Raw genomic sequence first — 17,943 nt, 5'->3', positions numbered from 1 at the left:
AGTAATAAGTGTAAAATGTATTGATATAATTTGTTGTTCTGTGAATGGTGTTTTGGTTACATGTACCATCCATTGTCTATGTTCATTTTTTTTTCTCGTTAATGAGTATAGCTTCCATATATTTTCTCTATTTAAAATCTTTGTTTTTTTGTAAAATACAAACTTTAAATCGGTTCTGGTTTTCTGTGTTTGGAGATCTATGTTTCTGTAGGAAATGTTCTGCTGGAGCAGTTTTGTGTTGGTTATGTGTATATAGCGCATTGATGTGTTCTGAGATGCGTGTGTGGAAAGGTCTTCCGGTTTCTCCTATATATATATGTGTCTCCACATATATTACACATGATTTGATAAGCTACGTTTTTGATGTGGCACATTAATCCTGCTCCGTTTTCTCTGGTGTAACATTGTTTTTTGGTATATTTTGTTTGTGTGAATGAAGAGTGAACAAATAGTTTTTTCACTATTTACCCGTTTTTGTGTTACGTTGATTGTCAGTTGGGATTGTTTAATGGCTTTACGAATCTTGTTTGTGATTGTATAGTTTATAAAAAGAATGTTCATTGTTGGCGTTTTCGTGTAAGTCTTTTTTGGTTTTGGTCTGTTGCTGTTTTTGTGATTTGAAAACAGTATCGATGTAGTATTCAGAGTATCCGTTTCGTAATAGCAGTATTTTAAAGTCATTTTGTTCTGTTTGAATGACATTCGGTGTGGAGCAGTTTTGATTTATTCTCTTTAATTATTCTATTATGGTTCCACTTTTGATTCGTTCTAGGTGGTGTGATTTGTAATGGAGAAATATCGGTTTCTTGCATTCTTTGTTATGTATGGAGCTGCGTATTTGTCTGTCTTGGATTTTTCGGGTTACGTCTAAGAAGGTTAAGTATCCTTCTGCGTTGGGTAGTTTTAGTGTGAACTTGACTGAGGGGTGGAAGTTGTTTAGGAAATAGTAAAACTGCTGTGTTTCATTTCCACGATTCCAAATACTAAATATTTCATCGATGTATCTGTACCACACATCTGATATTAAACCTGTTTTTTGTTTACATGTGTCAAAGGCTTTGGTTTCTAGTGTATGCATGAATATTATAGCAAATGTGACTGCTGTTCTGTTACCCATTGCTACTCCTTTCTCTTGTTTGTACAAAGTATCACCAAATATAAAATAACTGTTATGTAGGACAAAATTGAGCATTGTGCGGATGGTGTCTAATGTGATGTTCCCTGGTAAAGTATGTTGATCAAGTGAAGATGTGAAGTTAATGATGCTATCTGTGCCTTCTTCTATGGGTATTGATGGGTACAAGGCGATTACGTCTACGGAAAATAAAATGGAGTCAGTGCATCTTCTTTGTGTACAAAAGTGTATCTTTTCTAATAGGTCTTTAGTATTGGTTAAGTGTGATGGAACATACTTTAGACATGGTTTAAACAGGTGATCAAGTAATCAGGATATGGTTTCTGTTGCAGAGTCATACGCTGACATTATGGGTCTTAAAGGTAAATTTTGTTTATGGTCTTTAGGGACTCCATAAAGTTCAGGTATACGGCTATGGGAGGGTTTTAATTCTGTTATTAATTTCACTGATAAAGCACTTTCTTCTTTTAGATGTTTGAGTATCTTTTTGGCTTCTTTTTCAACCGTTTTGGTTGGATTTTTGCTTAATGTAGTATAGGTGAAAGTGTCTTGAAGATGTTCTTCTATTTTATCTTGGCTAAAACTACAAAACCTTTTCTTTTCTTTTGTCTGATTCTTTTATGATTAGATTGGCGTTCCTTCGGAGTTCTTTATAGCTGCCTTTTCTGCTGATGATATGTTATCATTTTCTTGATGATTTTCATTTGTAGTTAGGATATTTTTAATCTGGTGCCGTAGAAAGAAGATTTTTTGTTCTGTGACTATAGATGTTTTTGGCGGTTGATACTTCTGTGAGTCAAATGGTGATTGCTGATTGATAGATGATTTTGATTATGTTCTTGGTAATTTGTATCCTCTAGTGGATGTTGGTTGGTAGAAGATGGACGTACGTTGTCTGGGGTATCGTCGAAGATTTGACTTGTTGTTTTCTATAGTTTCTTGTGTCGAGTTTGTGAGCTGTTGATTTTTTCTTTAGGTTCATGATGTATTACTTAAATAAACATTCTAGGCTAAACACGCCGAAAAAACCGAATAATGAGACGTCGTGTTGAATATTCAGTTTAACAAATCTTTGATATCTTAAAATTCGGCACAAATTAATCGTTATTAATTCTTCAAGTACACGACGTTAGGGGCTGAGGTGCCACATGAGATGAAGAATAACCATTTGTGATAATCTTATTTTAATCTATGTGTAAGTTAAATCTTAGTTACTAAAAGTACCTCCAAATTAGTAATTCAGAAAATGTACCAAGAAGTTTGCTTCAGGTGCTCAAACAAGTACAAGAAACCTAATTGAATAGTTACATGTAAATTAGTATGCTTCTGTTAATATGCACAATTAATGTTTAATGTGCTTTTAACACTAAAACTCGGAATTTTAATGTTTGAGGCCTCAAGCTTATCGCAGAGCCACAGGGGGAAGGAGCAGGAGAAAGGAACCAGAATTTCTTTGCTGCTTTTGACTTTAAATGCTGCAACTAAATAGATTACTTAGCTATTAAAGCTAGTCTCAAAGCTCGTTAGATTATACTCAGTTACCCATCTCATAAATATTTCATAGCTAAAGAATAGCTACAGTAATGAAATCTGCATTGTTACAGTTAAAGTCATGTGGCTTTTGTATCTTTTAATAATTATGTGCAAAAAAATATGGATGGAGAGGAAGAAAAACAGGGACTTCTGGGAAAAATAAGTGCTAGAGCATGATAATTTATTTTTGGAGAATAATCATAAGACACGAAAATTAAAAGAAAAAATCTCTAAAGCTGTTTTATTCTTGAATCAATACATGACAGGTGTCAGAACTGATTTACAAATAACTACAGCTTTTGCATGTTCATTAAACTGCACCTAAATATTCTTGTTAGATCTGTCTCTTCTTGATCAATGAGGACTAGAACTCAAAAAATTGTAAATTGCATTTTAGAAAAGTGACGTCGACTTATAGAACCCTCAGCAAAGCAAATGGTAATTTGTCTCAGATCTGTACTCGAAAACATAATATCAATTCTTTCAGGAGTTACTTGGCACAAACTATTGTAAAGTTTTGTTGTTACTCGTAATCTTCCTTGATCAAGTTTCATAAAAAGTTCTAATTCATTTATATAACGGTCAGCTCTAAGTTCAAAAGTGCAAGAAAACCAACGCAAACAAGTCTTAAAACTTTGTACTGCTTTCCCATCAAATGTGAAAAGTTACAGGTTTACTAGTTTTTAATTTTCTACCGGATTTCTCCACATCTAAGATCTGGAACCCGTTTTGGATTTTATTTTTAAATCCAAAGGTGGAAACGCTATAACGAATTTTAAGACTGCCCCAGTAAAATTGTGAATCGATGTTTAAATGACGTACTACATTACCCCACCGCCACCTCAAACAATAGCCTCAATAACTTATATTTTTCTCTATAGAAACTAAGCACTGAGACTTAGTTACAGGTGATTTTATAAATTCGTGTAAATAAACACAAAATAAAAAAATAGGAGTAACAAAATTTCTCGTTCGAAAATTATCCAATAAAATAAGCAAGACAAAACCATCAAATAATATCTCCTTAACTAGCAGTGCGAATTAAAATCCATAACTTTAACGCACATTAATTATAAATTCACAACTTGATCACGATTATCTGCAGGAAGTTTACAGACACCAGGGAAAAGGGAAACTAAGACATCGGCCAGACTACAAGGAAACAAGCAGAGAGTCTTACTCGTGTAACAAGAGAAGAAGGAAAACAGCTAAAAAAAAACTTATTATCTAAAGATCTCGCAGAAAGATTTGAAAGCTATCTATCTATATATCTTTACACATACACAGAAACATAAAATTAGCAAGGGTTCCTACTCGTTTAACAAAATTTGTAAAAGAGAGAAAAGAGAACGACAAGGGAAATCATAAATGAGGCGTATTAAGGTTGACCAGACAAATTAAAGGCGTGTATGATCCCTGACAATCCTACACTCTATTATAATATTCCACGTTATTATTTTTTTTTATAAAATAATATCTCCCTAAGTCCATTGTCTTTAAAGATTTATTTTATAAAAGATCATGCTTCCAAGTTTGCCAGTTAATATAAGAAGACATGATAATTTTGTATCCCAATTAAACACACATTATTCGAAAAATCTGGACAGTAGGTCTTCGACCACTGCTCAGACTTGCGGTTATATTTAAACTGTATTTTAGGATTTTCATCAATTTGGAGGAGAGACCGCATCTAATATCAATATTTTTGCACACTTCAAGCTTTTATTAATTCTGCAATTTTCAGAGCTTATACATATCATTCAAACTAAGTTATTATTATTTTTTTTATTTTTATCTTTTTTTAACAAAACAATTTTAATAAATACATGTTTTGCTTAAATACATTAACACGGAACTTTTTTGAACTTGACCGGGACCTTATGTGGTTTGGTCTGAATATTGCGCAAGGCTACACGATGACTATCTGCACTAGCCGTCCCAAATTTAGCAGTGAAAGACTAGAGGGAAGGCAGCTAGTCATCACCACCCACCGCCAATTCTTGGGCTACTCTTTTACCAACGAATAGTGGGATTGACCATCACATTATAACGCTCCCACCACCTTATGTGACAATTGGGCTAAATGGTCAGGGCTCCCAAGGTTCAGGCATAGTCAGTCAGCAACACAGTTATCATATTCACGTAGCTGAGAGTGGGGAGCGTATTCAATGATATATTGGGGCTCGAGCCTCAGCGGATCTTCGGATGCATGACCCCGCAAGATAATTGTTAGAAGTCAATTTTTATTTTTTCTGGTGTTGATTTTTTATTACCATCTTTACATTGTATAGACGAAGCATTTTTTTTTAAAAGTTGAAACCAAAATAAACCTTTTAAAGGCAGTTCCAAACAAAATTTTACACTCATAAATTATTTTAGTGGCAAGATGAAATGTTATTGATTTTCCTATGATTAGATTGGCCTCCTAATTCACATAACTTAACACAATTTTAGAAAGTCCCCAAATTATGTCCATAAACATACAAAATATAACTATTTTAGTCACTTTTCACTTCCGGTCATGAAATTTTACTCATTATACCACAATGAAAATAAGGATTGGGATTTCTATAGGAAAGGAATTCAATCACAACTTTATTTTCATTAAAGTAAGTTTCAAAGATGTCTTTAAACACTAAATCTAAAATTGAAAAACAAAAAACAAACTCACTTTGAGTTAATTAAAAGGATTAGATTTATCGGTGTCAGCATATTAAATTTGAAATTACATTTAAAATCTATATGATAATAATAACGAATTAAGATTGCTTGTGGAAGTTATAATTATCTTTATTTTTTTGTATTGTTTCAGAATCTTTGCGCAAAGCTTCACAAAGGGCTATCAGTTCCAAACAGTCCCAAAGGGTGCAATTTTGATAAATTAGAAGAAATCTTGAATAAATACAATAGAAGTGAAATGGTTAATCAGGTTACAATCTCTCTAAAACTTTTACACACAAAGGGTTTGGCAAAGTTACACGAGGGCTATCTGCGCTAGCCGTTCCTAATTTAGCAGTGAAAGACCAGAGAGAAGACAGCTATTCATCACCACCCAACGAATAGTGGGATTGAGCGTACCATTATAACGCCCCCAAGGCTGAAAGGGTGGGCATGACCACGAGTCAAGCGTTTTAACCACCTGGCCATGCCGGGCCTCACAGAAAGGGATGGGAATTTTTTTTTCTTAAAGTGGTGGATAAAAAATTAGGTAATGTTTACAAAGTCAAACTTTTTAGGAAAAAGTAATGATCTGTATATGAACTGAACTTCGACACATTATAAATTAAAAAATATATATATAGAAAAAAACTGGTTACCATTAAAGCTTTGTTACCAAACGCTAAGGTTATTTGCAATTCAAAAGAAATGCTGATTGATAAAAAAATATCTAGAGATAAAAAGGATTGGGTTTCCTGCTTTTTAATTACTGATAGGGCTTAGGAACAAGAAAGAGAGATGCGCCCTCCCTTTTTTATACCTGTTCTCTTGGTTGTATTAAATAGAGTGTGGCAGAGGCTGGAAAGGAGAACAAACTTTCCATGTAGGGTAAGTTTGTATTCTTACTTTTCTGCTACGAAAATTAATACTATACCTGTTGCGCAAAAGCTATATTATAGCATAGGAAGCATAGTTATAGGATAGAATGAATAGTTTATAGCATAGAATACATAGGTTATAACATATAATGTACAATTTATAGCATAGAATGTGTAGAATGTAACAATTCTTGTGCTGGTGAGAATCATCCAGAAGCGAAGAACATGGATAATCTTCAAGACGTTAAAGATACAGAAAACCACTAAAAAACAAAAAATCAAAAAACAACAGCCTAAACTGTTGTTATAAAAATAACAACAATTTAAATGTAATGCCAAATGAGAAATTATGCAAAATAAGAAGGAGCCTTTGATAAGTATAATAAAGGGGTTGGTCTGTATTTATGTTAGTAGTTCGTGTTTTATACGTGACGTCACAGGGATGTGTGTTTTTTAACGTGCTTTACAATTATGTAATGCAACATATGGTGTGGTGAACGTTTTGATCTTATTTTTAATCTCTCTACCTGATGTTCTATTACACACGTATCAATATGGATAATTCAACTAACAGAACGTTTAGACTTGGTCAAGAACTTTTTAATGGATTAAGAAGTATAAGACAATTGTAAGTTTTCATTGGCGATTCTTTTATTAAATAGCTTAAGAACATAAGAAATTTAAAATCAATCACTTAAAATCTAAACACTTTTCATAAGTTATTTTAAATTTTTTTTGAAATCTTTTTTCTGCTTTAAAACTTTCATCTTTCCGGAAGACTAAACAACAAACTTATAATTATTTCAATAAACTTTGAACAAGCTAAAATATATGTGATATCATAGTTAATTTGCCCGAAAGGAGGCCGAAGGTCGCCTGGAGGGGTCACTTGTTTTAACCATTCGCACCACTTTATGGTAATGTGTTGTCTGTCAGTCAGTCAGTAGACACTAAAATGACGTCACATAAGGGAAGCTTAACGTTGCAATTTGCACTGTCGTGACGTTAGTAAAAGGTGCACATGCCAAGAATCACGGGAAGAATTATGCACTCTCTAAGCTACAACACAGCATGACGTATAAACTTCGAAAGCAAGAAATAGAAATATTTGTTACTCTTGATTTCGGTTTTTATTTACTCTTGAAAGAGAACACTTCGAGGACCCTGTGTAAGTACATCTAGTTTTATTTTCAGTAAACACGCAATGCTTTTCCAACTGGTGATTTGAAAGGAATTTAGATATTTTACAAAAACGTACGAATATTTCATTATAATTATAAAACAAATAAATTTGTTCTTCTTTTGAAGCATGTACTCACGATTCTTATCACGTATGCTATAGCTAAAACATAAAGATATTCAGTTTAGAATGCAAGATTAATAAGGGTCAACTCTGATATCAAAACGCTGTCTCAGGGCGCTTGTGGAAGTTTGTGGTCTTCTGGTGTGAGATTACAAAAGGTTGCATAACAATTTTGAAAGTACAGAAACGTTTGGCAGTAATAAAGATTTTCTATGTATAATGATCTTCTGGAAGGAAGATGTTATGTATCATTCCGATCACATCAAGACATCGTTCAAAGATTTTTCCATGTTACTCTTTTCTTCTCACGTGGATATTGTAATCAATCAAGAAGACTTAGTCGACGCGCAGGAAACGAAAGAAACAATAGTTACAGTTTTTACTGCTTGAGAAGTACTTACATTGTTTTCCTAATTTTTCTTTAAAGCACACAGGGAACTGATCTATTTGAAACTTGTGAAGTGGTATACTCTAAAATCAAAAACAATTTTCACTGACGTTATATTCTTGTAGACTCCAACCTTCACTGTACATAAAGTGTATGGACACTGTCACATTTTAATTAACCGTAAAAAAATATTATTCAGTTGAACACAGGCGTCGCCCAGAATGGGCGAACGTGGACGTGATCCGTCGCTTGTTTATCGAGACTTTAAAGATACAGACTTCTAAAGCAAAAAAAAACAAAAACAACAAAACATAAAAGTTATATGATATGAAAATAACATGAACATAAACGTAAAATACAGACAGCTACTTTAATAAAACAGAAGTAGTCTTAAAAGAAAAACAATGAAAGGGTTGATGTATATTTACAAAGGCACCCATGCCAGACATGTCATTTAATTCATGTTTTCTAGTGAACGGTGTGCGTCTGTGTCATTCACTGACGTTAAGGCAGTAGCAAAGGGAAAATTCAAATGGCTGTCAAAGTCGTAAAAATACGAAAATGAATGAAGTAAAGGATTTCAGAATCCCTATAAAGCATGTACACAAACTCATAAAAATTTCGTGATGATCGAATCCCACTAAAGCATATACACAAACTTCTAAAAATTTCGTGATGATCAGAGATCGGAGAGCTAGAAAACTTCAGTCACTGGCAAACAAACATACATATAGCCACAAGCCGCTTTATAGTATAGATTTTAAGAGATAAGGATTTACATACGACGTCACCGTAAGATGCGTTTGAACGTTATAAACTTTTATGTAATAAAACAGATGAAACAAAATGTCGTGTGTTGTTATTTTTTAATCTCATTTTAAATTCTATTTTACGTAATAATTAAACAAGCGCTGTTAAGTCCTACATATGTGTATGAACATGTTTATTGTTGGATAAGGACTAAGTAGTAATGACTACATGTATAAGGCTTTGTGATCTGTATTTATGAGTCAGACATAGGAATTTCAACATTGGTAGTACGGGAAGAAAAACATTTCTATTCTCGATCGTTCTTAATCCTGAAAAGGGTAAACATTTACAAGTATAAAATAGATTTATAAGCCCAACATACGTGTAAAATTTAATTAATTTTCTTTGTGGACTTAGCATTTGACAGTTTGTCCGCAATCTTATAACAAATGGTTGAAATAACTCGTACTTCATTATCAAGTTTTCTATCTTCCACAAGATTGGGGTACTGCAATGTTGCATTCTGTATAATTAATAGATTCTCTCTCTTAGGAGATTATAAGCACCGAAATGCTACATTATGTATATTATCCAGTTTCTCCTTCCCAAAATATGAGGAGTACTGTAATGTTACATTCTGTATAATTAACAAGTTTTCGCTGTACCAGAAGATGAGGAGTGCTACAATGTAACATTCTGTATAATTAACAAGTTTTCGTCTGTACCAGAAGATGAGGAGTGCTACAATGTTACATTCTGTATAACTAACAAGTTTTCTCATGTACCAGAAGATGAGGAGTACTGCAATGTTACATTCTGTATAACTAACAAGTTTTCTATGTACCAGAAGATGAGGAGTACTACAATGTCACATTCTGTATAATTGACAAGTTTTCTATGTACCAGAAGATGAGGAGTGCTACAATGTTACATTCTGTATAATTGACAAGTTTTCTATGTACCAGAAGATGAGGAATACTGCAATGTTACATTCTGTATAATTAACAAGTTTTCTATGTACCAGAAGATGAGGAGTACTGCAATGTTACATTCTGTATAACTAACAAGTTTTCTATGTACCAGAAGATGAGGAGTACTACAATGTTACATTCTGTATAATTGACAAGTTTTCTCGGTACTATAAGATGAGGAGTGCTACAATGTTAGATTCTGTATAATTAACAAGTTTTCTATGTACCAGAAGATGAGGAGTACTGCAATGTTACATTCTGTATAACTAACAAGTTTTCTCTATACCAAAAGATGAGGAGTACTGCAATGTTACATTCTGTATAATTAACAAGTTTTCTATGTACCAGAAGATGAGGAGTACTGCAATGTTACATTCTGTATAATTAACAAGTTTTCTCTATACCAAAAGATGAGGAGTACTGCAATGTTACATTCTGTATAACTAAGAATTGGGTAGATGGTCGTTATTCCTACAGTGCTCTAAGGTGCGGAAAAATTAATTAGTTGGAAGTTATGAGTAGTGGAAAAGTTAATTAGTTGGAAGTTATGAGTAGTGGAAGAATTAATTAGTTGGAAGTTATGAGTAGTGGAAGAACTATTGTAGGGACAAAAATGTAATTGAACCTGTAACATCGATTGACACATTTATAACAAAAAGGAACTTCCACGTTATAATATTAAAGATGCAACACTTTGTTAATATTTGAAGAAGAAAAAAAGGCAATGAGTGTAATATCCTGCGCGTGTGTCTTTTATTAAAGCATAGCTTTCGTGCAAGCTGTGAGAAGGTAAAATCTATCGGTGAACTATTTGTCATAAATACGATGTTAAAAATATTTACTACATGCTTACTCATGGGCAAATGCGCGAATGCATATCACAGTTCTTAAAAATATTATTATTTTAAATGTTTGAAATAGTAATTTTCACTGTCGCTTTTATAAATTAAGAAAACAAGTATGTAATGGAATTTGGGAAGTAGCTGTAGTTGTTGCTGCAAAGAAAGCCGTTAATATTGACACGATAGGGGAGTGGGTGAGGGAATAACGATTAACATTCCCGGAAATTTTAAGTATAGTGTTAGACATGCGCATCGAAAATGTATCATAATTATTCATATTAAAAGTGTATTGGTTTCCTTGTTTCTGCAGACTTAAAGCTTTCACAATATAGATGCAGTAAGGAAATTATTCTAGGTCATTCTCAAGTGAGGTGATTTTTAGCACACACAAAACATTGACTGACCGTTGATAAGTCCATGCATGTTCTGCGACCTTACAGCATGGCTCGGGATGTGACCTCACTCACGTCCTAGCTCACCCGGCTATGTGTCATCTGCACGTATTGAACTCGTGAAATTCTGCGCATAGATGTGTCTGCTTGTTGGTGAAATGTGGTTTGGTTTGGTTTGAATTTTGCGCAAAGTTACACGAGGGCTATCTGCGCTAGTCGTCCCTAATTTAGCAGTGAAAGACTAGAGGGAAGGCAGCTAGTCAACACCACCCACCGCCAACTCTTGGACTACTCTTTTACCAACGAATAGTGGGATTGATCATCACATTATAACGCCTCCACGGCTGAAAGGACGAGCATGTTAGGGTGACGGCAATCCGAATCCGCGACCCTCAGATTGCGAGTGAAGCGCCTTAACCACAGGGCCTGTGTGAAATGTGAACATAAATCCAATGTTAAACGAAAGAATGTGTATCGCTTATTCCTTGTAATGTTTCTAAATATGCTGTAATGAGACATTGAATTGACAACACTAGTTTTTGACCAGAGTCGACAATTACTCGGTTAGGGATTTTCACTGGAATTAATATTAGTTATTTTGACACTTGACGCTTTTTCTCTGTTTCAGGAAAAAACCAGGAACATGAATGTTTATGTCAGAAAATTAGTAAAATTTGTTGCACTAATACAATTCACATACACAGTTCACGCGTTGTATTCGTGAATTTATCTGACGTAAACATACAAAAAACCGAGAAATCGGTCTAATTTTTTTCTTTCCCAGCCGTTTGCGTTATTACAAATCACAAACACAGTTAGTTTACTTGTTGTACAAATGTTGAGTACCTTATATTAGAATGATTTTGGAGCCTCACCCCGTCGTTACCCTCCATATTCGTTCTTGCTTTATCTGTCAGCCATGCATCTTTATAATAGTCATGCAGCGTGGTTTTAATTGAAAAAGACTGCATTCTAAGGCTGTCATGTTTAAAGCTCACCACTCCTCTCTATGGTTTCTCTAATCCATTTAATATACAAAAACGACGGTTTTCTACCGCACGTTTCAACAGTCCGATTCCACAGTTATCCACAGGATACATCCGGATACATATACAGGATACACATACATCCGGCGATTTGAATGCCATGCCTTCATATGGAAAGCAAGAATAACCATTTCATTCTTCAGCTGCCTGAAGTATGCAACTGTTGAACAAATATGTCAAGGGAGCAACTTGTGTATACATAACTTGTGTAGCTTTTCCAGATGGAGTTCCTTCTTGATTATGATGCTTGGGCTCATGGAGCTTATGCCATTGACCTTTGTGTTCGTCAAATTTCACCTGTTCAAAGACGCCGCACTTTGCTTATCACGCCTGAGATATGACTCGTTGCAAGTATCTTTCTGAATGGTCCTGGTTTCCCAAGTTGATCCGTGCTCCTTTGTTTTTCAATGCCATTAAATAAATGCAAAGGATATTCATGTACTGGAAATTTTAAATGCACGATCTTAACACATTTTTGTGATTTCAAAATTATGAGTATTTTGCGTCGGAAAGGGCTGTTACATACAACCATTCCCAGAAGCGAAAAACTTTCTGTGGCATCACACTACCTACGAAATGCCAAACAATATCGAAATATAGTTCTGATACATGTCGTTCCATCGCGACATTATATCGGCTCTGGTTGTCACGTGATTTGTTGATTTTAATATAATGTACTGTGTGTTCGTATTCTCGCGAGTGAGATCAGTTTATCTGACATAAATATACATAAAGGTGAAAATACCGTTTACTTTTTTTTTTAGTGGTTATGCATTATTACATATCATATCATACAATAACAGCATTTGGTAAAAGCAATATAATTTGGTAACAAACAAAAACAAAAAACAACATTGATACATTTTGCGCAAACACTTTGTTAGTGGCTGTTTTTTTTTTAAATGAAATGTATACAGTTTGTTAGAATGTCTACGTTGTACAAGGACTTTTAAGTCTCTCAAAGTAAATCAACCACTTGTGTAATCCTCGTGGATCTTGAAAAGAAAGTAAGTAGAAACGTTAGAATACCATTGAAAAGCTGACTTAATTAACAAAAATATTATCTATTATAATGATATAATGCATACGTTACTAAGTGTTAAAAAATAATGTCCCAAAGGTGTCGCTGTACAAGCTAATTGTCAGACAATTTTATTCGTCCATCTGAGAAATAATTAACTTGCTGCTAAGGTTTTGTATCTATCACTACCGAAACTACAGGAAGAGCAAAATACGTTACTATTAACCACCTAGGACATAGACACCCGCTTCACCCCCACCCTTCATAAGTTATAATAGTTTTGCGACTTTCCAATTCAAATTGAGCTTTTACAGTATAAAATAATGATTCATTATGAACGGAAGTATGCAACTGTTTGCTAGTCATATGTTTGTTTGTTTGAAATTAAACACAAAGCTACACAATGGGCTATCTGTGCTCTGCCCACCACGGGTATCGAAATCCGGTTGCTAGTGTTGTAAGTCCACAGACATACCGCTGTGCCACTAGGGGGGGGGCTAGTCATATGTACGTAAATAATGAAAAAATTAAGTTTGTTTTATAGCGCATAAAACAGGTAAGCTGTAGTCAGTGCTTTTTCTTAGTACAAAGTTATTGTAGTTTGATTCCAAGCTTAGTTCAAAGAACGGTCTTCTAGGCAGTGTTTTCTTATGTGTAGCTTCTATGTTTTTTTTTATATGTTATTAATTGAATGTATTTATAATATGTACGTTTCATAAAGAGAGAAGGAAGAAAAATTAGTCCTTTAATGAGCTGGAAATTGAAATAGTGCACAAAACTTGAGTCATTATCAGAATTCTTGAGTCATTATTGGAATTCTTGAATGAAAAAAATATATTCTTAAAGTTTATGAAGCTCATTTTGAACTGTTCTATTTACAGTTTCTGGAGCGCGGATAGCCCTCGTGTAGCTTTGCGCGAAATTCAAAACAAACCAAACAAACCAGTTTCTAAAGTTAAATTGAACTTTACATTTACATACGTACATACATACAAAAATCAGTATATATATATATACGTGTGTGTGTGCGTAAGATTTTAGTTCTACGGAACAGCAAGGGATTTTTATCTACATGAACTATGCAACCACTATTTTTTATTACCATTTGGATTAATTTAGTAAAGTAATTTTGTGATTAAGACCGCACCAACTCGGATTTCTTCTGTGAAACCACAAATTTATAGATAATTTTTAATTATTAATCAAAACTAAATCTATAACTCTCTCTCTCTCTCTCTCTATATATATATATATGGCGGCGTATTGCCGGAAAAAATCTATTCCGTACTTTGGAGCCTTTTGTCACTATTCGATTGTACAAAAGCACCCGAAAGCTGGTAATGGATGCTATTGACTAGCGGCCTTCCCTATAATAAATAATTCGAAATTTGGGATAGCTATCGCAGATAGTTCTTTGTACGAACATTCTGGAACAAACAAACTCTTTATTTAGTTATAGTTACCAAATTTGCTTAGAAAGTTTGTTATCGTTATTATTGACCAGTTGAAAAATTTTATCTATTTATTTTGATGTATGTGATATATTATCCTTCAAACTCAAGCGACCAATTGTTTTAATTGTAAAGGTCAATCTGTCATGATGGTTCATCTCCACAATTTGGTGTTTAGCCTAATTTGAATTAATCATATGTAAAGACTTAGTAATTCAGTGAATAGAGTAAGTCAGTAAAATTACTCTACTACTCTCAACTATTCAGCTTTTGAAATAAGTGTCTCATCCTATTGCTTGATATTCGTCTATTCAGTTGTATTAGAATACGTCACCTAACCTATTGCATTACATTCATCAAATCTACAGTAGAACACTTAACTTAATGTATTTCACTGATAGCTCTAGATTATGTCACTTAACATATTACACCGAACTCGATAATTCAGATCTGGAATAAGCCACATAAGCTACTGAACTACTCACCACGTTTAAAATAGATAATTGATTTTGCTAAATAGCTCATTTAGCCTACTGCTTTAATATCAGGGTTTCAAATCTAGAATTAACTCCCTTAGCTCAGTCAAATAAATTCGATTATTCGGCTATCTAGAATGATATTTCACTGCTTACTGTGTTACTTTTGGAGTTTCAGGCCCAGAATAGATCATCCAACCTAATGTATTATTCTCAGGGTTTTAGCTTCAAAACAAGTTACTTAGCCTATTATACCAGCTTTGGAATTCCAAACCTAGAATATGTCACTTAAACCTAATTCCTCTCGTTTATTAGTACATTGTATTGGGATTTTCATATCTATGGAATAGGCCACTGCACTCAGTGCTTCAGTTTTACTAGAATAAACTACTTAATCCCCAGAACGATCAGTTACGAAATCTATTATTTAACTACACTCAGAGATTTAACTCTAGAGTAATTTCCTTACCTCACAACTTGTTGGAGAAGTTACAGGTGTAAGTTTCTCAGCACATCAGACAAAACCCTTCACAACAATAATTTTAGTCTGTAAGTTATGATAATTACTGACTCACATAATATCAGCAACACAACTGAAAAGTGTAATGTCGGCTAAATTAAGAATCGTAAACTTTATTTATATGTGTTTGGTATGTTCTACGTGGAGGTTGAACATCCATATTAAAACTAGTTGACATTGTTGCGATCTGGAGCTGTATAGATTACCATATGTTACCATGGGAAAGTTTGTTTATTTGTTTTATAGTTAAGCACAAAGCTACACAATGGGCTATCTGTGCTCTGCCCGCCATGGGTATCGAAAACCGGTTTCTAGCGTTGTAAGTCCACAGACATACCGCAGTGCCACTGGGAGGTTCCATGGGAAAGATCTTTGGGTTAATTTTCTATAAAGGCTTCATATTTATACCAGCCCCCAGTGGCTCAGCGGTAAATCACTGGGCTTATAACGCTAAAACTCGGTACCCTTGGTGGAAACAACCCAAATTGCCCATTGAGTAGCTTTGTGCTTAACAACAAACAAACAAGCATGTTTATCTCGTACACAGATTTTTATTTTAAGAAGCGTACGTTGCGATGGTCAGTGTGAAGGCAATACATAAACTTAGAATTTGTTTCTTGCAGGTGAGAGACTGAATGAAAATATTCTGCTAGACTTCTACCATCCCCAAAGCCGCTCCCAACGGCTTCGTGTGGCTTCCGCAAATTTATGGATTCAACTTCGCCAAAAATTTCCTACAGCTTCAGATGAGACACCACCCAGAAATAATCTAACGTTATATGTATTCCAGGTGGATCGTACCCCAAACAGTACTGTGAATACCCTGAGATGGCTACAATCCCACGATGTTGATTCGTCTGAATTTGGATGGCAGAGGTTCAACTTACTCCTTCCGGTACGAGAATGGTTTTCTAAGCCAGAAAGTAAAAAGTTAACCCTTCTTGTTGACTGTAGCGGTTGTGGCTCGACTGTAGAACCGGTTCTTTTCACTGGTGTTAACACGATCGGAAGGAGAGGTCATCGAAGAAGACACCACCATTCTCATAGGCATCACCATCCGTCCGGTATCAGGCCCTTCTTATCATTAACTACAGAACCCATACCTCGACGGAGAACTAGGAGATACGCTCTCACGTGTAACGCTCACACCACTCAGTGCTGTAAACGAAGCCTCTGGGTTAGTTTCAAACAGCTGAACTGGGATGATTGGATCATGTGGCCCAGAGGATACAGCGCTAATTATTGCGTAGGGGAATGTGGTGGATCACCACGGACGCCCGACTTGTTTCCGGATCGCTATTATTATTCTCAAGTTTTAGATGAATACCGTCGGAAAAATCCATTTGCATCCATCACTCCTTGTTGTGCTCCAACAAAGTTAACAAAAATGTCGATAGTGTATATTGACGGAGACCGAAACATCTACAAGGCCGATCTTCCAAATATGAAAGTGGAGGAATGTGGCTGCACATAGTAATAACAGTAAATAGCTTGAAAATCCGTCCTAGTGTAGTGTCGATAAATTGAAAGGTAATAACCTGAAAGATTTCTGGTTCGTTTTTCGGTTCCAAAAAATAAAAGTGATATTATATTTTGCTGAGCTAGAGTAGGTCAGAGGCCAATCTCAGCTCTGGTTGCGGGTGATTTTGAATATTTGAATTAGTCCAAGACCTACTGTGATAGCTTGTGGTGCCTTTATTTTAAACATGATAAAAAATTCTGTTAATCTCCAATGCTACGTTTTTGCTCGCATTTCTGTTCATGGTATAAGGTCTAACAAATTCAGAATTTTGCCTTTGCTTAAAGAGGCCAGTAAATTCTTATATTTGAACTTCTCGTTATAACTGTACTCAAAAATAAATGGCTTATTTAGTATTATGCATTCAAATGAAAGCCCGACAATCATGAAATATTTTTTCTTAAGATATATTAAAAATGTTTTATTTGATCATGGCATCGCTGATAATTAGTAACTCAAAGTCAGAACAGGAAACTTACTATATATCGTTAATTACTAAGCTGGTTAAGATATATACAAACTTAAGCAAAGAGAGTCTTAAAACAGATTATGAACCTAGAGAGAAAAAGTCCTACTATTTGAAATTTCTTTTAAATTTGTAATGTTCACAGCTAATGTTAGTTATGTTGCCTGCGTGAATCTGTTATCGAAAGTTATTACAAGTGTCTTAGTAAGACAATTTCCATTCTAGGTCACCTAACGGCACAATATTTAGAATCTTATTAATAAGTAAGACGAAGAAATCAGATATTGAATATTAGAAATTCTTATGATCAGTAATGATCATAATTACTGATCAGTTTATGATCAGTAATTATTGCAAAACAAAAACAATTAAGACTGTGGAATAATTTTAGATCAAAACTTAGCATTGCTGTAGAATACACCACCTAATATCTTGCACTACACTCATCAAATATACAATAAATCATTTAACTTATAATCAATACCTCTAAAGTAGATCATTTAACAAAGAGAGATTTATAAGTTTAGTTTTGGATTAATATTAATTTGTAATAGTTAAAAAATCGGTATGTTTATATATATATATATATATAAA

General features: G+C 34.2%; 1 protein-coding gene across 1 annotated transcript in view; it reads left to right on the top strand.

Moving 5' to 3' along the window:
- The window catches only part of LOC106470777 (inhibin beta chain-like), a 21,078-nt gene extending 3,141 nt beyond the window's left edge, over positions 1 to 17,937 (top strand). Inside the window, exon 2 of the mRNA XM_022382443.1 lies at positions 15,988 to 17,937. Coding sequence (XP_022238151.1) covers positions 15,988 to 16,838 — 851 coding nt within the window. The 3' untranslated portion in view covers positions 16,839 to 17,937. The remainder of the gene's footprint in view (positions 1 to 15,987) is intronic.
- Positions 17,938 to 17,943: the final 6 nt, after the last annotated feature.

The sequence above is a fragment of the Limulus polyphemus genome, unplaced genomic scaffold (genome assembly GCF_000517525.1).
Source record: "Limulus polyphemus unplaced genomic scaffold, Limulus_polyphemus-2.1.2 Scaffold0, whole genome shotgun sequence".
NCBI classification, from domain to species: Eukaryota; Metazoa; Arthropoda; class Merostomata; order Xiphosura; family Limulidae; genus Limulus; species Limulus polyphemus.
Note: the sequence above shows the minus strand (reverse complement) of the source record. Positions and strands in the feature narration are given on the sequence as shown.